The 23791-nt window shown below is 40.0% G+C and overlaps 2 protein-coding genes across 3 annotated transcripts; one reads left to right on the top strand and one right to left on the bottom strand.

The window, feature by feature from the left end:
* Positions 1-460: 460 nt before the first annotated feature.
* DPM1 (dolichyl-phosphate mannosyltransferase subunit 1, catalytic) lies at positions 461-10658 on the bottom strand. 2 transcript variants are annotated; one of them, XM_054081553.1, is made up of 9 exons: positions 10500-10658; positions 9131-9230; positions 7493-7526; positions 6536-6612; positions 6387-6412; positions 5341-5436; positions 3839-3907; positions 3428-3542; positions 461-850 (listed from the first exon to the last, which is right to left on the bottom strand). In XM_054081553.1, the coding sequence occupies exons 1-9, from the start codon at positions 10604-10606 to the stop codon at positions 746-748; spliced, it is 729 nt and encodes a 242-aa protein (XP_053937528.1). In that variant the 5' UTR covers positions 10607-10658; the 3' UTR covers positions 461-745. The 2 variants fall into 2 exon arrangements, with proteins under 2 accessions (XP_053937528.1, XP_053937529.1); XM_054081554.1 differs by lacking the exon at positions 3839-3907.
* Positions 10659-10726: 68 nt separating this feature from the next.
* Positions 10727-13258, top strand: MOCS3 (molybdenum cofactor synthesis 3). The gene has a single exon (XM_009558736.2). It carries the CDS (start codon positions 10738-10740, stop codon positions 12139-12141), a length of 1404 nt encoding a protein of 467 aa, XP_009557031.2. The 5' UTR covers positions 10727-10737; the 3' UTR covers positions 12142-13258.
* Positions 13259-23791: the final 10533 nt, after the last annotated feature.

Below are 23791 nucleotides of genomic sequence, written 5' to 3'. Positions count from 1 at the left end.
TGATTTAGGTCTTCTGTCACCCTACAGTTGGTTGAGATGTCATACTTGTTTTATAGATTCTAAAAATGTTTAGTTTCTAAAGAAAATAGGAAGGGGGAATAATCTGCTTCTGGACAAATACACAGAGCACAAAGTTATTATACATATGATTCTCTTTGTTATCCAATGAATATTCCTCCTTTCCAGTCTAGGAACAATTTACAAAGAAGAAATCGCTGGCTCATCTGTATTTCCTCTTACAAGCTATTATCAGTTCTGTAGAAACTGTTCTATATATCTGCTTTAAGAAACATGTACATATGTGCTGAGGAGAGAAAGAGAACTAATTGGATATATTTAAATTATCTGCAAACCACAGAACAGAGATAAGATAAATTCTTTTTTTACGTCCTTATTTGTCCTTATTTCAAAATTATCTTTAGCTTCTGCTGAATAATGATTCATTTCTAAGTGCAAGAGATCATTTAGCTTTGTGTTCTTTATTAAGACTTCATTAGTTTTACAAAAATAGCATAGAACATAAGTCTTTATTAGTTTCTAGTTATGCATACAGTTTATTTATTTTGAAAGGAGCATTTTAGGATACAATATATTTAGTTTACTATTGGTAGTTTGTTTTAATTGCGAGTTTATAGCAGGTCTTCTGGTCACCACACAACTTATCAAGCTTCTGCTATTGTATATCAAAATCCACACAGACAGCAGAAAATGTTTTTCTAAAAAAAGTTAATTTCCGAATAAACTATCACGTTGTAGCAAACAAAGTCAAGAGTCCCTTTAAGAAGGAAACTATTTCATTGCCTCCCAGTTTAGATTCTCCATAGACACGGTCCACAAATGTAATAGGAACCTGTTGAAACAAGCAAAACTATTTTTAAGGTTCAAAACCTCAATAATCGGATATTTTGTAAACAAAAGAATGGCCTTTGAGTTACAGCATGTTTAGACATGGGAAGAAGGCAAGCACCAGATCAGCTTACTTTGCATCGCTTCTTAGCAGTGAGTTTAATGACGCCTTATGGCTGGGGAGCATGAAATTATATGGTTTATCACCTTTAAAGATGATCCAAAGACATTACTCAGTGGCTGGATGATACACCAGTCAGAACAAACTTAATAGCTTAAATGCACTAAAATCCTGGGGGCTTAAAAAAAACTTTCGCTACTTTCCTTGTAGCTAAATTCAATACCTTTGAGCCAATGCCTCAGGAAGGCAAAAGTCTCCAGCCACCATGAAACAGCATTCTGCTCAACCTCACCACTGGGAAAAGATGACATCTGAATATGGCACTTACTGCTTATTTTACAAGCAATACCTGTCTTTGTCTTTGACCATTTCATAGTTGATTTACAGGATTTAAGGGCATTTAAAAGACTAATTTTGGTTTCCTCACTGAAGTGATCATACTGTCCAGATCAACTCATTACTCATAAAATGAGGAACATACTGCTTGTCAGTAATTTGACAGGTACAAGTGACAGGACATTCTGGCAACACTGTATTAGAATATTCAAGAATTTCCATATATGTTTGTGTGCAAAATTGGAATACTTCAGGGGACAAAATAAAGAATTGCATTTGCAAAAATAATTAAAAAAATGGCTTAGCATTCTGTTGGCAGTTCCAACCAGAAATCATCTGTCAACTGGAACACAAAAATCACACCTTCGCATCTGTGCCAGGACTGAGGATTTTTTCTAGCAGATCAGTCCGTGGTAGAAGAGAGCCCAGGACAAGAAGACAGCAAAGAAGATACCTAAAAAGGCTTGCAGATGGACTCAGCAATGACTCTGATTTTCTTAGCAGAGTACCTTTGATGCTCCCAGGGAGCATCCTGGCAACTACAGACAGAAATCACCAAATATGCAGTCAGTGCAGGATGTCAGAAGTGACATTTCCTGACAAGTGATAAAGAATGGTTAATATCTCATCTAATAAAAGGTATCCAGTCTTTCCCTTCAGTGTAAGAACCATCTCTGTTGTTATTGGTCTTTGCCTTTCTTGCATAAGAACTCCTATCATTAGTCTTAAAGGAAGCACTTTCAATGGTGTATTCCACATACCATGGCACGTTCACATATGGTAACAAAGTACAGCTACATTAAGCAGACTATTCGGTATAGCCTGTATCAGTTCATCTCATAATCCATGTGTTTCTTTTAGACTGGCAGGTCTCAATCTTGATTTTCAACTTTGTTTGAGAAGTAATTTCATCTGCATTTTGCAGTTGCCTATAAAACCCTACTCTGCCTGTAGAGTTGCAGCACCCACAGACATGGAAGTGTCACCTCTTCTGGAATTTTAGTATTACTGTTTGAATAATTATAAAATATATAAGGATCGTAAGTACAGATCAGGAAATTCTGTATCAGTGTGCTCGAACATAATGGAAATTTTCCTTCCCCAGGAGGTTACAACATACAGATGATACACCGAACAGTAAAAATACAAGTCTTATTTATAGGTGTGTGTCAGCAATCTGAACACTGTCAAGTTTGTTAACAGATATCACAACAGAAATCCAAAAGACAAGACTGAAGCAGAATAATAAAGCAACTTTTCAGATGTTAGAGAGAATTCTTCCCATGACACAACTGACCCATGACAAAACAGAGCCCATGTCTCAACACTGACTGGGAGACATTAGGCCTAGTGAAGACTATCCTCAGGCTTTGAATCCGAGACAATCGTTATACAACCAGCAGAGGCACGTGAGTGAGTGAGTGAGTGAGTGAGTGAGCGATGGGATCAAATAAGAGGCAGAGAAAGAACTGGTTCTGACATTTGGATGCAGAAAGGATTCCAGTAAATAATCTTTAAAGACATCAGCAAGAGCAATTCAGTGAAATATAAAAGGCAGTATACTGCTGGAAATGTTGGATCTAACAATTGTTGGAGTACTTTTTCAATGATTGTAGACAGCACATTCAAAGAGTTTAGAAGGGGAAAGTTGTGATAGCTGGTAAGCTGGAAAATAACAAGGCAACAAATGACAAAGGACAGAATAAATATGAAATAGAATCAGGTTGCTGCAGAAAGCAAAGTGATTTGAAAAGACCTAATTAGAGATGTCTGTACAATATGAAAGAGGAAGGAAGAGGCTCAGAGCAGTTTCATGGTGTATTTTGACTTCTTTCCCTCCTCTGAAGAACCTTGCAACATTGTATGCACCTAAAGACCTGGCAACAAGAAGAGGGAAGGATCCAAGAAGCATATCTGAGAAGCCAGGAAAATAAGTAACTGGAATTTCAGATCTGGTGTTCACCTGGAAAGCTTGGAAATATAGAGTTCTATGTATGAAATTTCTTTATATTGACTTGAAAATTTTGCTTCTTCTTGGAAGTGCACAAAATTTCCCATTCTCCCAATAATCTGTACCTACATTCAAATGAAAGCACAATATATTTATAAAAACTTCTACTGTACCTCTCCAATAGTATATCCTAACTGTCTAGCCCGAACAATCATCTCCATCTGGAAGACGTATCCTTTAGAAACACATTTTTCCATTAGTTTCTGTAAGACTTCTTTTCTGTATAACCTGTAAACAATTACAAAGAAAATGAAAACTGAAGTGCACCTTCTGAACTTCAGAAATCACAACAGCGTGCAAGATTCTAAACTGTAATCACTCACTCAGATTATTACTATTGTAAAGAAATCTTTAACCAAGTCATAGGAACAACAGTTCTTGCAATATAGTCTACCAATTCTTACACCCTTTCCAAACAGATTTCGTAGTCCTCGGTAAGTTAGATGTATTCTAACTCCAGTTCCGTGTTCAGCAATTTCTTAATTTCAAATAAAATTTTTAACAGTTGCAAACCAGACCCATACCTGAAACTCCCTGTTAAGTCTGATGCACCTGGTCTCAGCAAAACCTGAGTTATAAAATTGGCACCACGACTGTGAAAGAAAACATGAATGTCAAAATTCCTCAGTACACAATTCCGAAAGATCAAGCAGAATTTCTAGAAAATGAATAAATGTCATCCTACTAGCAAAAAAGAGAACCCTTTTATTACTATAAAACAATTATATTTCTAATATTTTTTCACTGCTAATTTGCCTAATAACTCATAGGATCATAGCATTTGGAACCAAACCCAGATGATCAGTAGATTATTGAACTTCTCTATGAAGGAGAAAACAATGATTTTTAGATACTAGGTTTGCAGTCTGGTTCTTTACGGTAGAACTGTCAGTACAACCACATACTAATACAGCAATAAAGAAATAGACTTGACAACAATCAAAGGAACGTTCTTCTTCTGACTAACATTCACTGTAAGCAGAGAATAAAAACGCTTCCTAGAAAAACCCAAGATTTGGATTTAGAAAATCAAGGTTCAGTTTTGGTTTGTGCTGCTTTCATAGTATAGTAAGGATAAACTCCACTGATAAATGTTGTGAGACTGAAAAGCCAGCCAATACTACCATGCTGAGGGCTACATTACACACTGATGAGATGCACGAGTCCTTCACCCTGTCTAGTATGATGTAAAAGGATTCCTCTGTAATGCCCATTTAGCTGTCCTCCTTTTTGCGGGTATATATTTTATTTAGATTCACAAAGAGATGAGCATGCACTTATTCCAGCCATTAAAAAATAGGAGAAATCCAAATACAGTGCCTGTCATACCACCTCTAGGTAACACAACTGCTTCTGCTTTTTTACAGTAACACACAAACTACCATTGACTTATGCCTATTCTCTTAAATCAAGTGTAAGAGAGAAAGACTATGCAGAAACTTGTGTTACGTCCTCAAAATCTGAGTCCCTGTAAACCTGTAGTGCCGGCCTCTGTGCATCTATATAACCTCAACAGTTTTCCTCTTTGCTTTTGGGCAAAACCTCTCTCTGGTGTTCACTGCAACTGTTCTCCAGTAAGGTATAATGATGATTTATTGACACTGATCGTGCCAGATAATTCTTAACCGATGACAAATCAGAGTGGCAACAGAGTTTACTGTTTAGGGAAAGGACCGTTACAGCTACTAAAGCTGACTAAACGTGTCTTTAAACTTCAGAAAAATGTCATAGTCTCAGCTCATTCGTTGGATGATGAAGCTGCAAGACTGTCCCAAACTGATATCATACAGATTCAGCTGCTATTCCAACACATTTCTCAAGCCTAATCATATCATTACATTCTCTCTTGAGGAGGTCTACACCAAAGAATTTGCAAATCAGTGTGCTTCTATTATTTAATACATTTTTGCAGCACCTATTCCTATTGACTCAAGACTCAGTCCACCTCACACAGATTGAGTTGAGTACTTCCAATTATTACTTCTAAATAACAAAATTATGTGTAAATATCTAGAAAAATACCAACCTGATTAATTTCCTTTTCAAATCCCAGCCATATACTCCTCCATTTCCTTTATATCTTGTTCCAGATACAATGTCAAAATTGCCTTCTTTCTGCTTTCTATAAGCAATTGGTTTTATTAGAAAAACAGGTGGAATATTTGTATGAAGGCAGTATAAATTTCAAAATAAGAACCACCCCTCTTTTTGTACGAAATCTGCATCTTACAAACATTTGAACGAGTAGAGAAAAAAGGAAAGCAATAGTTACAGTGGTTATAAGCATTATGCACTTAAAAACCTGCTAACTGTTCTCTTACAAAGAGCTATTTCAGGGAATGTTAGGATTGTCTTTTACCAACTATATCAGAATTTCATAGATTACTTCATAAATAATTTATTAAGACTAACATGCATTTTTAAAGCCCCTCTCTAGCACAAGACAATGATTTTAAAAATAGATTTAAGTATTTAAATTGCACAAGCATGTAGTAAGGAAAAAAAAAAAGTTCTGGATCTATCCTTAGCCCATGTCATGCCTGACTGCTGCAAAACCTTGAGCCTCCAGTACTGCCTGGCAAGAAAACTGAGAACTAGGCAGACTGCTGCCCTTGGTCTCCAACGTGGTGTGCCTGCTGACCATTTCTTAGACTGAAACATTACAGGGAGAAGTAGGTAGACAAAAGGCAGACAAAAGTATTTCACCAATAATTGAGGACATAGTCCTCCAATCAATATGCCTGCCTGCACACGTAATAAAATGATTAGCAGATGACATCTATATACACACTTTTCAAAGCTGAACAACCATTACAAGGAAGAGAAGTACCTAGCCACACATGCTCTCTGTTACTTTAAACTTGGGGATTTTTGCTCTAGTTAAGAACTAATTATTTTTCTGGATTATTTTGGGACAACTTTAATGAGGTCCAATTACTTTTATTTCAATTCTTGCCTTGCCAATTTTCTTATTACAACTAGCTAGCTATACAAGAACATAAAGCTTTCAAATAACACTACGAAACAATAAATGTTCAGAAGTCGTTCTCTCGTAGTACAATCAGCACATACCTGATAAACTCTGGAATAAATTTTGGCTGAAATGGAAGAAAAACAGATCAGAAAAGAAAAATAGGTGGAGGTAAAAAAAACCAAAACAACAAATAATGAAAATGTAATTATAACAGATTAAAACCACAGTACATAAAATACAGACTTACATGGTGAGAGAGGTCAGCATCCATAATAACAATAAAATTCCCGGTGGCATGCTTCATTCCATGAATATAAGCAGTGCCTGATGGAAACAGTACAGAAATAATTTCTCTCACTGTTTAACATATGCAAGCTTCCAGCTGTGATCTTCACTTGTTTTCTAAAATCTGTAAGTTATACTAGTTAAGGATCAACTAAAACCACCTAAAATTTATTTTAAAATGTATCAGGAGCCAAACATTATTTTTCATTTTCCCTACAATTTCAGTGGTATGAGATTTGCTCCCAAATTAGTGAGATTTCCACAATACCAGTAACTTTGCAATGTACTTCAAAGCTTCCAATTGACGTTAATTAATAGGTGAGATGATACTTAGTTTGATACTGGACATCTGTCAGATTTATTTTTTTTTATGCAATCACAGTCATAATTCACACTGAAATACGTTTAACTGCAAAGAGCTCTGCCCAAACAAATGTCAGACCAACATCTCAGCTTCCTCTAGAGACTGCACAAACTATTGCCCAATTTATGAAGCACCCTGCACATTGATAGATTGCACTGGAAGCACCACTGACCCCTCTGGATCGGGCAGTTCCACACAAACTCAGCAGTTACTCTTGTAAAATGTTACGGTTTCCTCTAGAACTCTAGACCCCTCATTCTGTAACCACTGAATGCAATAGGGGAAAGAGAGAAGCAGGAAAACACAGTTCTACATAACTGCCGTGACCACAGCTTTCAGGTTTGAGGTTGTGGGAAGCTTGTAAATACTCAGTGATTTTTATTGGTGTGTTTTTTCAGCTTGTTGGCTTACAAAAACTTGATGGAGACAAATATTTCTGCTTTTGGGCTTTACTGTGTTTTCTTCTGGAAATTTACACACTAGAATCAAACAAAGAATATAGCAGATTTTTTAAAAAATTCTTTTTAGTACTAACCGGTGTTAATAAGGACTTACCAAGGCCCAACTTTCTTGGTCTGGGTCTTAGAAGCTGCAGGATATATTAAAACACACATATATTACTTGCAGTACAGTTTTTAATTGACTTGAGTGACATTTTAAAATCCACTATTTTCAAGGAATAGGAGTATTTAAAAATAGTTTTCATTTTTAGAAGCCTAAAAATTTACATGTAATTTTTACATGTTACTATCTGTCAAAATACATGAGAAACAAACCATTGTATATAACAGGTATTTGACCAGGCCATATTTAAAACAAAATCCACTTTAAGCTTTACTTAGTAGTTCTGCAGTAAAAAAAAAGAAAACTAAAAGTATCATCTTCGTAGCTAAGGGATTTTTTTCAAATTCTGCTATCTCAGTTTTAAATCTCCGTTAATTTTCATATGTTATCCGAAAGGTCATAAGCAATGTAATTCAGAGGAGGATGTGGATACGGAAGAGTTAGGAACCAGTAGCGCTTCAGCTCATCTGTTAATTTTGGTTTCTCCTTTTTTTTTCCTTAATAGTTAAGTTTGAACATAAACAAACAAAAAAATATCACTTTGATTCCTCATCTACTCCTTGAACATGTCAGCCTCTCATTAAGTCCCCTATGTGCCATGTTCAGTAAGCAGTGTAGCGAGAGGCACCATGGAGTTATTTGGGTACTGGCTCCTGAGCACAAATCAAAGCCATGACTTTGCTCAGGAAGCAAAGAAAATAATTTCAGCTAAGAAAAATAAAATTACCAGAAAAAAATGAAAATTCACTTAGTGAAAACTGACAACTGTATGAGCTAATGGTGGTGCCTCCACGGAATTCCACTCTGTGCTTTGGTCAATACTGCTGCAGCAGCTGATCCATAGATTAAACTCCGAAATTAAACTCCTCACTGCTTAGGACAGGTTGGCTAATTATGCGAGACTCTTCTATTACTAGTATCCAAAAAAGAAAAGACTCAAAAACTTGCTGTATAAATTGATCTTAAACTTTGGATGGTACTTAATTCAGAAACACTTTTTAAAACCCTACATTTAGACAATAATAAATTAGGAAAGTGTTCGCAGCCCAAAACTGTCAAACTGAATGTAGGGTTTTCATACTGTTCTATAACAAAGCTTTTATTACCAAAAAGAAGTGGCTTTAATGACTCACAAAGAGTAAATGACAGTTTCTTGTTATATATAATTGATGGTTATACAGAATTAAGGAGAAAAAAAGTCCTGTTATTGAGGAACACAAGTAGACAGATTAAAAATAAACCACAAGACCAGACTAGCTTTCACCTTTCTAATTTCCCTATTCCTGCAGTCACTCACAATGAAATTAACGTTTATCCAAACCACATCTCTGCCTCAGGCATGCACAAAGTACACCAACAGCCACTGCGCATTCCTCGAGAGCTGTGCACAAAGCACTGAAAACACTGTGCAAGTGTTAATTCATGGTTCTGCATATTAGTTCATAACACCACTGAGCAGCTGCAGGGCTGCAGAAACTTTACATTTGTCTGAAGTGGTGTGTGAAACTTAACTCGTTTGTTTAAGGATGTAAAGAAAGTGCAGAATCCAGAACCTCATTCCAGTTCTCCAAAGACCTCAAGTACTTTCCAATAGAATGAAAATGAAAAACACACAGAATATAAACTCACTATTTTGTCTGATCCATATATTTTTTCCAATTGTTCAGCAATTTCCTGTGTCCCATCTGGACTTCCATCATCTATGATGATAATTTCAAAATTGTTTCCACTGAAATGAGAATTATTTTTAAATGAGCAAATGGAAAACCTAATTTCTCTACTGCAGTCGCTTTAAAGGCATGACACTAGAGAGCAGGACACAGCACAATGTTTAGGCAGCTCGACACAGGCCACTGTCACTCTTACTGTTGGGTCACTGTTGCTGGTTTGGGTTTTGGGCTGTCACTGCAGCATACCAACCTTACTATGATGCAGGTTCGGCTGCAGGACATGGAAACCACAGGCTGCCAGTACCCTTTCCCGGCAGTGCCCTCATCAGGCTCCCTAATTAGAGCCACATTCTCTCCCTAATGAGCCTGTCTGAGGAGCTGCAGGGCTGGCACACCCTCGTGAAAACCATTACGTGCTGCATGGATAACATCAGCGCATCCCTAAGCTGTGCTGTCATTTTGCACACCCTAAGGATGTGTGTTTCCCAGATCTAGATGGCTGCTCTGAACGTCTCGGCTTGATTGAACGCCTCAAGCTGGGAGCATTTAAGCCCACTGAGCTCGTTCCTGACTGGCCCCTGCTTGTACACAGCCTCCGAAAGCTGCCTCATAGAATCATAGAATCACTAGGTTGGAAAAGACCTCTTAGATCATCGAGTCCAACTATTCCTATCTGCCACTAAACCATGTCCTTGAGCATCTCATCTACCCATCTTTTAAATCCCTGCAGGGATGGGGACTCCACCCCCTCCCTGGGCAGCCTCTGCCAGGGCCCCACGACCCTTTCCGTGAAAAATTTTTTCCTGAATGTCCAGCCTGAATCTCCTGTGGTGCAGCTTGAGACCATTTCCCCTTGTCCTGTCCCCTGTCACTTGGGAGACGAGCCCAGCACCCACCTCTCTACAACCTCCTTTCAGCCTCCTCTCCCTCCTTCTCCCCGCAGCCTCCTCTTCTCCAGGCTAAACACCCCCAGGGCCCTCAGCCGCTCCCCTTGTTCTCCAGCCCCTTCCTCGGCCTCGTTGCTCCTCTCTGGACGCTCCAGAGCCTCAACACCCTTCTTGTAGCGAGGGGCCAGAACTGAGCCCGGGATTCGAGGTGCGGCCTCCCCAGTGCCGAGCTCGGGGGCGGACTCCCCTCCCTGGCCCTGCTGGACCCGCCGTGTCTGATCCAAGCCAAGATGCCATTGGCCTTCTGCTGGACCGGGGTCAGCCACTGCCAATCCACACCCCCAGGCCCTTCTCCTCCGGGCAGCTTCCCAGCCGCTCCCCTCGGGGCTGATGCCCCCCAGCTCGGGGCCGCCGCTCCCGCCCTCCCCCCGCGGCCCGTACCTGTCCTGGAAGGTGCGCACCAGAAGCCAGACGACGAGCGGCAGGTTCTCCCGCTCGTTGTAGGTGGGCAGCAGCACCGACACCTTGTGTGCGCCGCCGGCCGCCATCGGGGCGCGCTGACGCAACCGGAAGCGGAGAGCGGGCCCCGCAGCCAATGGGCGCGCGCGGTGAGGCCGGAAGTATTATGGGGCGGCAGGCGGCCGGAAGCGGAAGCTGGTTTCTGCGTGCGCCGTTAATCATGGCGGGTGAGGCGGAGGCGGCGCGGTTGAGCGCCGAGATCGGGCGGCGGGAGCAGGAGCTACGCGGCTTGCGCGAGCGGTTGGCGGCTGTCTTGGCGGAGGGTGCTACCCCCGCCGCCCTGGAGGAGGGCGAGAGCGTCGCCGCCTTCCCCGGCGAGCTGCCCCCCCTGTCCGCCCCGGCCTCCCTGACCCCCGCCGCCATCCTGCGGTACAGCCGGCAGCTGGTGCTGCCCGAGCTGGGCGTGCGGGGGCAGCTGCTCCTGGCCCGCTCCTCCGTGCTGGTGGTGGGCTGCGGCGGGCTCGGCTGCCCCCTGGCCCAGTACCTGGCGGCGGCGGGCGTGGGCCGCCTGGGTCTGGTGGATCACGACGTGGTGGAGACGAGCAACCTGCACCGGCAGGTGCTGCACGGGGAGGCCCGCCGGGGGCTCCCCAAGGCCGTGTCTGCTGCGGCAGCCCTGCGGCTGCTCAACTCCACCGTCCAGTACGTGCCCTACTGTGGGGCCCTGAGCCCTCGCACCGCCCTGGAGCTGGTGCAGCAGTATGATATCGTCGCCGACTGCTCCGACAATGTCCCCACCAGGTACTTGGTGAACGATGCCTGTGTCCTGGCTGGGAAACCCCTGGTGTCTGCCAGTGCCCTCCGCCTGGAGGGGCAGTTGGTTGTGTACAACTACCAGGGAGGGCCCTGCTATAGGTGTCTCTTCCCTAAGCCCCCTCCGCCAGAGACTGTGACAAACTGTGCGGATGGCGGAGTGCTGGGTGTTGTGCCGGGCATCATGGGGTGCATCCAGGCCTTGGAAGTACTGAAAATTGCTTCGGGAATGGGTTCTTCATTCAACCACTTCATGCTGATGTTTGATGCCCATGAAGGGAGATTTCGCAACATCAAGTTAAGACCAAAGAAACCAGACTGTGCTGTTTGTAGTGACAATCCGTCTGTCACGTCTCTTCAGGATTATGAGGCATTTTGTGGTTCTTCTGCAACAGACAAGTGTAGGACATTACATCTGCTGTCCAGTAAGGACAGGATATCTGTAGAGGAATACAAAAAACTGTTGGATGAACAAGTTCCTCATGTATTGTTAGATGTTCGTCCGCAGGTAGAAGTGGATATCTGTCGCCTGGTACATGCTGTCCACGTCCCTTTGAGTAAATTAGAAGAAAAAGATGAAGAATATCTGGACTATCTAGAGAAAAGAATTTGTGAAGAAAAACAGAGAACTAATGGCCAGACATCTTTTCCTGTGTATGTTGTTTGCAAATTAGGAAATGACTCTCAGAAGGCCGTGAGAATTCTGCAGGAGTTACCTGTTAAAGAATTTGGTTCTGTGTTAGCTAAGGATATTAAAGGGGGACTCATGGCCTGGGCCAGTAAAATTGACCCAGCATTTCCTCAGTACTAAAATTTTTCATGGTGAAAAAAATACAAATAGTAAATCCTAAAGTCTTTCTTCTTCTCTGTGTGATGACTGTATCATGGATAAAACAGGAGATGGAAATACCATGTTGCTTTTTTCAAGGATAATTTCTTTTTTTAAAAAAAATAAATGTATTTTTATAGATTGCTGGTTGTTTTTATAAAAATGTGAGAGTGTCTCTGGAAACTGAAATTGTGTTTCTTAGTTATTGCTTGATAGTGAAAACACGGAATAACTACTGAATTGCGCATGTGGTAATTGAGAATGACTCCTGATTAGTCACGATAGCCTGGAGAATCACAAAGAACAGAAGTTGAAGTATTAAAAGTTCTTGCTCATTCTCCTATCTGCCTAATAAATTTAAATTGCATGATTGAAAAAAAATAGCTAATGGTTATTCTCTAGCTGGCCAGTAGCACTATCAAACCTGTCCTGGGGAATTGCCAAAACTATACTGACAAGACTGTTTTGGTCAACTTCTTTTAGTTCTCCCTAGAAGCGCTGTGTATCTAGGAAAGAAAACTGCTCACTGCAAATAACAGAACGCGTCATTGTGCGTGATGTTAAGAGCTTCCAGGGCCATCCATCCTCATTTGTTTGCTGCCAAAAAAGTGTGTTGCTTGACTTGTATAGAGAAACTGAGGTTAAATGTTAATAAACTGTAAGTTGGAGCCCAGAAAAACAGAAAAATGCTTTTGTGAGGGCTTAGAAGTTTTCAGAGCTTGAGAACTAAAGAGGAGATGAAGGAGGAAACAACAGATATGTGGCCTCCCTTCTGCAAGTCCAAAGACATTTCCTAAGTGTTCTCCTGTTTGCTGTGGCAGATCCCCGGGTGTGCTGCACTGTCTTGTTAACTGGTGTGAAGAGCTATATTTATCTGAAATGTTCTCGTAGATGAACTAAATGAAAAGAAAGTAATAAATGGCTTTTCAGTGGAGAGCTGCCTGTGTCCTCATCGCTTAAGCGCAGTGATTTTCTTATTCTATTAATTAAGGTATGGGTTTCCTTTACTTTCTGAGGAGGGAAAAAACAACTGTCATAACTAATCTTTGCACTATACAAGTGCAAAAAAAAAAAAAGAACTGTATCATTAGTAGTAGTAGTCATCCCAAAGGCATATTTTAATAAAATAAATTTGAGAACATCCAGTGCCCACTCTTTTATAACATGGTGTGTGTTCTAGCAAAAATAATCTTAGTCTCTTGTGAAGGAAACAGTTACATGAATTTAGTAATAGAGTAATATCTCTCGCAGTTTTCAGGAGAATGAAGACATTGAAGGCCATATCTTAACATAAGCTTTAGTGTTTTGTGGTGTGTGGGGAGATTGTCGTGAGTCAAGACCTTTTCAGACTGGTTGTGGAGGCATGGTTCAGTCAAAACTCCTGGCTCCTGATGGGTTTCAGCTTTTGAGAGTTGGAAACCAGGGATTTTTTGAATGCCTGGCCTGTTTTATTCCTTTGTGGAACTACATCAGGGAAAAAAATGTTAAGGAGGTTTGCTAGGTGGCACTGCAAGTGAATAAACCAAACCATTCACTCCATTCTGAGATGCAATTCACTGCTAGCAAGAGCTGAGGTTTGCTTGTAAAAATATGTTGCTGTACATTTCTTTTGAAAAAAGACTGGGGAAATAGAATAAAATGGACCAAGGCAATTGAATAGTATATACAATATCCCAAGGAAAAAACTTGTAGCAGAAATTATATTTCTAGGGTTGTCAAAGCATTGTTTTTTTTGGAGACTTAACCTGAGGTTCTTTCATGTGCTATTTCAAAATACTTTTGCAGCCAGGGTGGATAATTGTACAGAAAAGGGCTATTAGAAACACTAGCACAAAGTGAAACACAGGTCTTAAATCTACAAGGAGTCACTGTGAGGGTCACTGCTAGTTTATTTTTAATATTAGTGGAGATTTACTTACCTGGTTAGGGCAGGATTTTTTTGAAAAGTCAAGGACATTTCTTTTTTGTCCTTGTTTTGTAAAACAGAACTTCAGGCATAATAATAACAATAATAGCAATAACGATGATGATGATAAGTCTTGTGAAGCCATGGCACTTGCATCAGCTTGAATGGTTGTTATTTTTGTAGACATCCAGGTGCTGGTCAGAATATAGAAAGGAAAAGACGGTGTGTTTTTACTTGCAGTGGTCTATGGCTGTGTTACCTATGAAATGCCTTAAATCATGTCCTAATTAATGAGGTGAGTTGTTCCTGAAACTGAGTTGTTTTATCACTCAAGATTAAAGACTTGCTTATCACTGTATGCTTTAGAAAAGGTTGAGTCATTACAGTGTGAGCATGAACTTTAGCAATGTCACTTGATTTATGCGTGCCTCTGACTTATTAGCTCAGAATTTGAAACTGGATTGAAGAACCTGAGAGAGAGGAGCAGTGGATACTGCAGTGTCTTGTAAAATTAGGTTCAGGCAGTGGGTGCGCAGACCAGTACAGTGTCTCAGCTGGTGGGCTATGAAATGGGGATGGCCTCCAAGATATCGGAAGATGATCTTTATAGTGACTGGCAAAGAACATGCACATGTCCAAGCATTTGAACAAAATGCAGCAAGATAGTTTAACAGTCTTGAAACAGAAAACAGCCGTGCTGCTGAGATTCCCTCTCACCTCAAAACAACTGATTTCTCCAGAAGATCCTGGGCTTTTCCTTTTGCCTGGATAGAATTGTGTCTGGGGCTTGGTAGTAGTAGGGAAACAAATGTTGAACTCTTCAGGAGAGAAGATTTTTTTTTCATGCTGACAAACATTTATAAGGAGTTTGTTAACGCTTGGATGCAAGATATTGAAAACAATATAGAAAAATAATTATGCACACAGAGCTTTTGCCTTTTATTCCCATGTAATCACCTAATAGTAATAAAAGGTGGCAGCTATTTCTTGTGGGAGAGGCAAATGTATTGACCTACAAGTCACACTTAGCAGGGATCATCTGAGAAGTGCTCTTATCTGGGTGAGAAGAAACTAAAGAGCAATAGTATGGCATTCATTTACAAACTGGTTTTGTGTATTTCAGAAACAACAATTACCTTGTAAAATGTAATGCCTCACAGCTTGTGGCTGTCTTGTAAATACAAGGTCTTAAATTGAATTGCTGGTTAGTAAAACAAACACGCTAAAACACAAAGCTTTAGGAGGAAACTCTTCAACTACACTAGTTTATTTTTGTTGTAGGCAATTAATTGTTTTCTTCAAAGCAGTGATAATGCAAAACCAGTTTAGATTACTGTCCCAGTTTGCAGTGTGCTTGCAGGTTACTGAAATCTGGTGAACATGGAGAGAGTGAACAGATTCTATAGTTAAGATGCATTCCTGCAAACAGGCTAAGTTGTATCAGATAGTTTCTGGTGGGCATGGAGTGGTTGTGCTTTTCCTCCTGCATTAAGACTAGAAGTGTAAAATATTAACATATATTAGGGGAGCAAAATTTGGAGCATGGTTAGCAAACAGTCAATGTAAACCAGGAAAACGCACACAAGTGCACTCATTTGTGATCTTAACTTTCTGTGGTTCATGTTACCATTGGATAAATACACCAGCCCTACTTCTTACCTTACACTGCAGCTTCAAAATCTTTGTGGAGAAAATACCGTGCAGGAAAAAGGAGCAGTACACTAGAGTCAATATTTAGGAAGGAGACATAAAAATTTCCTAGAGCTTTCTCCTTGAATAACTTGGAGTTGTCCAAAAGAATAATGGTTTCAGGAATAAGACAAAAGACAGCAAAACTCCAGAGTGTCTGCTGAGCTTTGGCTGTACTCCGCCTGGGCAAGTCAGCTTTCCCCCAGTCTCTGCTGTGTATGTGTTGTGTTAAAATCTTACTCTAGCAACCAGATCCCAAGGAAGCAGTTTAATAAATATGTTATTCTAGAACAGCTCTAAGAACTAAAGTTCATGGATTTTGTGACTTGGACAAGGCAGTGGGATGTTGCCTCGGCTCTGTTGGAAGCAATGAGAAATGTTTGTTCTTCTCCATATAGTGACAGAAAAGCAACTGGTATGCCCTGGTGTCAACAGCGTGAGAGGAAAATGGCTTCTGTTTGCCTGTTCTCTATTCTTTTATCATTGAATGGGTTGATTTAATCTTGTCTTCACAATATATTTGATGTGATTGATTCAGCTGATTGTCAAAGCTAACTGCAATATGTGATGCTGATGCTCTGACCTCTTTTTATTGTGAAGTTCTTGCAATTCTAGTATTTCTTGCTCATGACAAGAATTGTAGCCAAGAGCAAAAAATAGCTTTCATTCAAAATGATATATCTTATCAGAAATGCAAACTGATATAAATTCAGTCTCGTCCTATTGCAGTACAAGTTTTCGAGCCAGAAAAGAAGCTGTTCCATCAGGGCTACTTAAAATCATAATATCTATTGAAAGCTAGAATCAGGCTAGAGCTATAGCCACAATGAAGACCTGGATAGGAGCGCTTAGGCAGAAGAATTCAGGTAGAAGAACCCACACGATGTGCATGGATTCAGCTATAGTCCCTCCTTCGCTGGAGCCCTGAAGTGTGTGTTGACTGCAGGTTTTGCTGACCCGACCTTTCTCCATTGGTCACCAAGGGAAGAAACTGGCAGCTGGATGTTCTTGTGGCTTCTCCATGCCCATGGCACGAGGCCCTTCTGTGCAAATAAGCTGTAGTTCTGTTCACAAGGTGTTCATGCTGTTGCTAAGAGACCAAATCTCTGCTGCAAGGAAAGGTTATTTCCAAATTTAAAATGGCTCCTTATGTATTTGACTAGGAAATGAAGTCTCATACAAATAAGCATTCGCCTGCTCCTGAATAGTGAAAAGAAGTTCTTATTTTGTGAAATAGATTTCTAACTTCACAATGTAAGGGTCAGTGAATGTAAATCAGTGATTAAACTTGTCTTTGTATGTATATATTTGTATGTACATGTATGTGTGTGCACACCCAGAGCACAGGAGTGTTCCCAAGGCTGTGTGACAGAACCATAAATGTTAGGTAGAATTTAGAGAATTCATTTCCAGGACATAACTGTTGTCCATTTCAAATCTCATTTTGAAGCTCTTTATTACTGTAGTAGTGGAAGATAACAGGTGTGGCAATGGTTAGATCTCATTAAAGCACCCTGTAGGTGCCTTTTCACTTTCAGTTTATTAAAGCTGAATTGGTGGTGTTATGTCTTTCTGTTTTTTCTGCCTTTCGAAGAAGAGCACCAACATGTTCGTTAACACTCAGAGCTCTAGTGCTCATCTTTCAATCACTGATCCAAGGAATAGCTGAATATTAGCACTTCGAAAACAATAACTTAATTTCTTTCCTGTGATTTCTGCCCAGAGTTCTCCTCATCTGCTGCTCTGATTACTGTTAACCTCCCTCTCAATTAAAGCATCTTTAGTGCTGTGTTACAATCTATTCAAAGTACCATTCCTGAGATGAAGGTTCTTGAAATTATTCCTTGGATTCAGTTACCTCAATCACTTTTTCAGTTTTCGTAGTGTCAGGCATAAATTTCACCATCTCATCTTGTTAGCTTTTCAATGCTGATGATTTTGTAGGTACTTACCACGTTTCCTTTTTTATTTCCTTTCCCTTTGTACTGTGATTAAAAACAATGGCAGCATTGATGTACAATTCTTCTAAGAAAAAAGCAGAAGAGCCATTATTCTGTAGCGTGATGTGACAATTGCTAAGAATAACAAAAGTTTTTGCTTTTTGCACAGGTACTCAAAATATAGACATTGATGGTGACTGATTTATGACAGCCTTGGTGCTGTTGAATGTTCTATCTTCCAGCAGTAGCTAAACCTGAATAAAAGGGAGCAGTTTTGTGACTTATCCTAGGACAACAGAAGTTTGTCAGGACTCAAACCCAGCTTCCTTTTAGTGTTCCTTTATTAATTTCAGGTAATGCTAATAACCAGTTGTTCCAAGGAGCTGGCACTCATTGGCGTTCTGGGAACAGTTGAAGGTACAGATCTGTTCCTCCAGCTAATCTCCAACTGGATAAATTGCATTGATGCGTACTGAAGGAACTGGTACTTTCTTCCTGGCTTTTTTTCACAAATATGTTGTAAGCTTGAGAAATACAGATTGATCCTCCAATAATGAAAAAACAGTAATTTCATAGTTTGTGTTAGCAAAGGTGCTCTGTATGATGTTACCTTCTTCTAACTTTAAACTCCTGGAGGCTAAGACCAGATTCCACTGCTTAGCTCAGTGGAATCTGCTGGCTCAGGCTTTCCCTGGCTCCTCAGTGCCCTTTGCCTTGGACTTGTTACACGTATTTGTGTGACTGTAAAGTGAACTGGATCAGGGAATCTTCTGTTCTTACTGATTTTTCTTTTTCCAGCAAGACAGATTTTCTGGTCCCACAGCAGTTGGAGTGCCGGGGGTGGTGGAGCGGGAATGAGGGGTTTGGGTAAGGCCCATCTGAACTCCTTGAACATTGAGCTGTCACACAGCTGCAAGGAATTGAATGTTTTGAAGAAGATCTTCTTTCTTTCCTTTATAAATCCTAACTATTTACTTATCAGACTGCTCTTGTCCAAGCAAGCGAAGTGTCTATGTTTTCCCTACGTGACCTTGATGCTTGTTGATTTTAGCCAGAGAAAGTTTCATTAGCCTTCATTAGTCGCTTACCAGTATCCCAGCCAAAGAAATGCTGCATAAATATTTTTTATTGACATTTATGTACTGTCAATATGTGCTGGACGTGAACTAAGGTAATGATATCTTCATCCTAGTTTCTTTGCAGATCTAACAGCCTGCTCTGGTAAGTGAGAGGCCATGTGTGTGGAAACCAGGCAGTGCAAGGGGTTGAATATCTGCCTCTATATTTAAAAAACAATTCTCAAAGCATTGTATACATCCCTTTTAAAATGGGAGTTGATGCTTAGGACTGGGTTCCGGGACTCAGGCAAGAGCTGCCTGCAGCGGCCCGTAGATGGCAATGTAAGATCCTGAAATCAGGCACATTTTCAGCTCTGCATTGATGAAACCCCATTATTTTTACCCAAGCACTGACACACAGGTTGGATTTGCAGTATTTCTCAGTAACTTCTTCTCTAGCAGCACTGACCGATGCATCCTCTCTGGCTGGCTCTGCATTTTGAGTGCTATACATTTCTTTTTCAGAAATGCCGTCATATTCAGATACAACAAATATTGACAGGTTTTGATTTACACAGAAAACTTTCCCTTTGGCTTCGCGTATCAGTGGTATGCAAAAACATAAATATGCATCATGGTCTTGTGCGGGTGCTTAAAGTACTTTAGCTTTGGGCGAGAGTTCCTGCTGTCAGTGGAAGAGCAAGGAGTCAGTAGGAAAACCCACACATGCAGGTTTACACAAGTCCTACTAGCAGGAATGTTTTATTAACATAGTTTCAAGGCTTATGGAAGCCTCCGTGGTGGGATGAGGATGCCAGTCTTACATCACGCTATTGTTGCTGCCGCTTCTTTCCTGTTCCTATCAAATTGTGTTCATTTTCCTCCTGCAATGCCCATGTGCCCTCTGCTGTCACCTAACTAAAAAGATGACTTCACCCACTTACTGTGCCGTGTGGTGCTTTACAGTCTTAACTTTCCTCACTCAGATTGTCACCAGAAACGTTCCTCTCCAAAATCAAAGACACCTTCAATTCCAACAGCGTTGGATCTGGTATGCTTGAGGATAGTATTTCTTCGATATCCTGAAATGACTGAAACTGAGTCTTCTTTTCCTCATTTGATCTGGAAACTACCACCACTATTAAAGTTATTTGAATTTGTCATTCAGCAATTCTGCATCAAAACTTTACACATAATTAACTGTAGAAACATAAGCTAGTCCCTGAAACTTTGTTCCTGTGGTAGGCACCACTTATATTGTTATTTTTAATAGAAAGATAAGTATTATTTTACTTGTTGACCACTCTACTTTCATGACTGAGAACTGTAAAATTAGCTCTCTAGTTTGGGAAACAAATGGTCTTGTGTTTTAAAAATTCTAGTCTCCAGATGATCAGTCGTTTGAGCCGGCTAATTATTGTAGTGTATAGCCCTATTTTTTTCCTGGACCCACAATGAATGTAGGAATAAAAGTATGGATACAAAACTGATCATTAAAAAGGGTCGATAAAGGCAGAGCTGAAACCTTAGCTTGACGGTGTTACATGCGTTTATGTGCCCCAGCTGACTTCAGTGTAGCACAAGGCTGTTCAACTCATGTCACAAGGGCTACAGGGATAATGAATTAATATTTATAAAGTGTAGCAAATATACTCTAATTACTCTAATTGGCCTGCTGTGTTTCTCGTTATAGCAGAACTTTATTTCTGTTCAAGTGATGCTTCTGGATTATTCGCTGCAAGCAAAGAGAAAGTGAAAGCCCAGTTGGACAGGGCAGAAACATCCCTGATGTTATGATCCTGAAATTTTTTCACAAAGCTTTTGGCAGGGCTTACAGCATTCCTAATCTTTAATGATTTCTAGGGAGTACTTCAGAAGATATGAAGTGCTGGAAAACAAAAAAGAAAAACAACGAACAAAAAGAGAGGAAGGTCTAGTTTTATTGTTAATAATTAATAGGCCAAGCTGAACATTTTCAGTTTGGCAGACAAGCAAAGTTTTCTGTGATTTTTATTTGTGGTGTATGATTTTATACAGTAACTAACAGCTACCAAGAAAGGAATCCTGTCCTAAGGACTTACACTCTGATGTTACAAGGCAAGTCAGAACATGCACAGGGAAGAATTGATTCAGTAAAGTAGACGTTTTGGATCTAAACTGGTCTTCTTCACTTTCCCATGCTTTATACGATCTTTACTTTGTTGGGAACACTCATTAGTGATGCTGAAATGGGATTGTTAAAATGCCACAGAGGATGTGGTAAATGAGTGAGCGGGTAAATCCAGCATTAAGCTTTTTCTGTTTTAGCGATAGAATTTTTTGAAGTGTATTTTTGTTGATGGGGCTGACATTTGTTTGCTGTCAGGAACTCCAGTTTCATGCCTTCAGTTCTGTCTGGTTTCTGTAGGTTGCACTCTTTCTGATTCCACAGTTCCACCATCTCAGCAGGCATTGGTGTCGGGCTTTTTATTTACCCCCCCCCCGCATTTTCAGTACCCATATCATTGTTTGGATACATAGAAACTAAATTCAGTCAAATCTTGCACAAGGTAACCAACAGAACTATTAATTAACACATTGAAAACTGGGCCATGTGCTACTGTAGGAGCTACTGATGGGAAGGAAAAGGATGAAACTCTCTGACACCCAGGCCAGAGTCAACTGGCCAGGTTATGGGTTCATGTCACTGACTAATATGTGACCAGAGACTGATGTCACAGTCTTTACAGTCACATTTGTCACTTTTTGGTTTAACTTCTGATGAAACAAAGTCAATTAAATCTATGTAGATTTAGGATTATCCAGTCTGGAGTTCAGCCTGTTGCAAATCTAAGAGAGGCATGTGAAGTTTTGTAGTTTTGTTATGAAAAGAATTTATTCCTTTCCTCTTGTTTTAACTTAATAGTCTTTTTTCTTATCTAAGAAAGCAAAGCAAAACAAAACAAACCCAGTAATTGTATAGAACAGAACCATTTTACAGTCAGACATGAACTGCCAAGAACTGTTACATTTGCCGCTGTCTTGTTCCAAACTAACCGTGTCCTACAACAAGCTGACCTCTACAGATCTGGATTCTTTTTGCTGCTTCATGTTCCTTGAGCCCCACGCACAGTGGGCAAGATGTGGAAAGGACAAACAGTGTGGAGATAGTGTTGGTAGATATAATTTGTTCCGTGCAGTGGAAGAATAAGACTCTGATTAATCCATCCTAACATTGGCCTTTTAATGTGACACCTGAATTAGGGATCTACGCTCCTACTGTTAAAAACTGAAAAATAGAGAAGACTATGTATGTCCCAGTGGTGAGTCAAACAATGAGGCCACCACTTCAGCACTTTGCTAAGTGCCTAAAATGAATTTTTACTCTGAGTCTCCATCTGTATCCTAAAGGACTGTTTGAGTAGAAAGCTTTTGTTCACAGAGATTCTGAGGAAACTTTGGGTTTAGTTACAGAGGAGAGCTGCAGCAGCAGAAATGAGAATCTTCTACAGCACAAATTTTTGCCTTTGCATCAGCCTGAATACCCAGTTAAACTCTACCCACACAAGTCATGAAAGTATAGAGCATGCCAGCTTTGCTTCCCAGACATGCATCTGATGATGTGTAAATCCATGATTCAGTTCTGCATGATTGTTTTGATTGTTTAATTGGACATTGCTAAAGACTGACTATTCAATGGCACTGCTAAAGCCTCTGATGATGGAAATCTGGAGTACTGAAGTACAGTGGAAGAGAATATAAAGGTAAAAATGGAAACAAGTCCTGTATGTTCCTTAAAGAGAAATTTCCTAAGACCTTGACATGTAATGAACCTGAGTGTCAAACAGATCATACCAACTCACCTTGCAAACCATATTCTTTGATGTACAGTTAGAAAAGCCTTGTGGCTTTGTCTTCATTTATCAGTGTTGCACTCACTGAGTGATTTTTGTTGCTTTTGTTATTGGTTTTGAGGAAGGAGTATGGAAGTATTCCTCCTAATATGAGGAAGGAAATATTTTTAAGGAAGTAATTTAATGTGTTGCTTTACCTGGAAATTCTGTTTTTATCAGGGATTTTTCTCTTTCCCAGTCTCCACAGATCCTTCCTGTTCTTTTCTGAATCTGTTAGATTCTTTGGTTAAATGGTTACAATATTTTAAAGTTATATCCCAATTAACTGTGATTGTGATTCTTGGGACATGTAAGAAAGAGATTTCCCCATGCAAGCTCCTGAACTGGTATTTAGATTTTTCTATACTGAGATCATTTTCTTTCCTAGTAAATGCTTTCTATCACAGCCATCCTACTTCGTCTGGTGATGCTCATAGCGCAAATTCTCCCTCAGCTGCCTCTCACTTCTCACATTGACCTCAGGTTGTCAAGCACGCCTCTAGCACATGTGACAGTCTTTCTATACCATAAGAAGCATGTGTAAATGAAAGGAGAGCCTATCACTTTATTAATCAAAATTAATACAGCTACTGCTGTTTGAATTCATACCGTACATATTACTGCAGTATACAGAGGTTATAAACAGCCCATCTCTATTGGAGACATGCACCACTTTATCAGTGCATTTCAAACAATTCTTTTGGCTTCATAAAAGCACAAAGCGTTTTAATTGGAACTTTCTTGTTGACTACACATGCTGTTAAAATGCAAAAAAATGAGTGATAGCTATCTTGGTAGCTGTCAGCTGTGTCACTGGAAATATCTTTTGAATCAATAGATCATTTTCATGAATTTGACTAAAATTTCAAATAATATACTGTAAAGAGGCATAATCATCTTAAACCTCCAGCCTTCACAGTAAATGCTGTGACACAGCATGTGGGATTTGTACTAACGTCGTGCTCTTAAGAGGTATAGCTGGATTTATTTAGCATAAGGACTACAGTCTGTATTATGTCCTGTAAAACATAAGCGATTTTTTTACAGTGATTCATAGTGAAATATGTTGATATGCTTATAAATAATGTGTTGCCAAGTAGAAAATTACATAGGGGTACATCCTGCATGGCTTATCTCTTCCTGGCTTAGGCAGAACTTGCAACAGGC

This window comes from Cuculus canorus, chromosome 16 (assembly GCF_017976375.1).
Source record: "Cuculus canorus isolate bCucCan1 chromosome 16, bCucCan1.pri, whole genome shotgun sequence".
Taxonomy (NCBI): domain Eukaryota; kingdom Metazoa; phylum Chordata; class Aves; order Cuculiformes; family Cuculidae; genus Cuculus; species Cuculus canorus.
This window is presented reverse-complemented; position numbering and strand designations above follow the sequence as displayed.

Bases quoted from the DNA above. Each gene is read 5' to 3' on its own strand.
- DPM1 (XM_054081553.1), bottom strand. From the start codon at position 10,606: ATGGCGGCCGGCGGCGCACACAAGGTGTCGGTGCTGCTGCCCACCTAC. The intron at 7,527-9,130 runs GTGAGTTTATAT...TATATCCTGCAG, and splicing joins TATATGGATCAGACAAAATA to CTTCTAAGACCCAGACCAAG. The intron at 851-3,427 runs GTACAGTAGAAG...TTGTTTCAACAG, and splicing joins TAGGATATACTATTGGAGAG to GTTCCTATTACATTTGTGGA.
- MOCS3 (XM_009558736.2), top strand. From the start codon at position 10,738: ATGGCGGGTGAGGCGGAGGCGGCGCGGTTGAGCGCCGAGATCGGGCGG.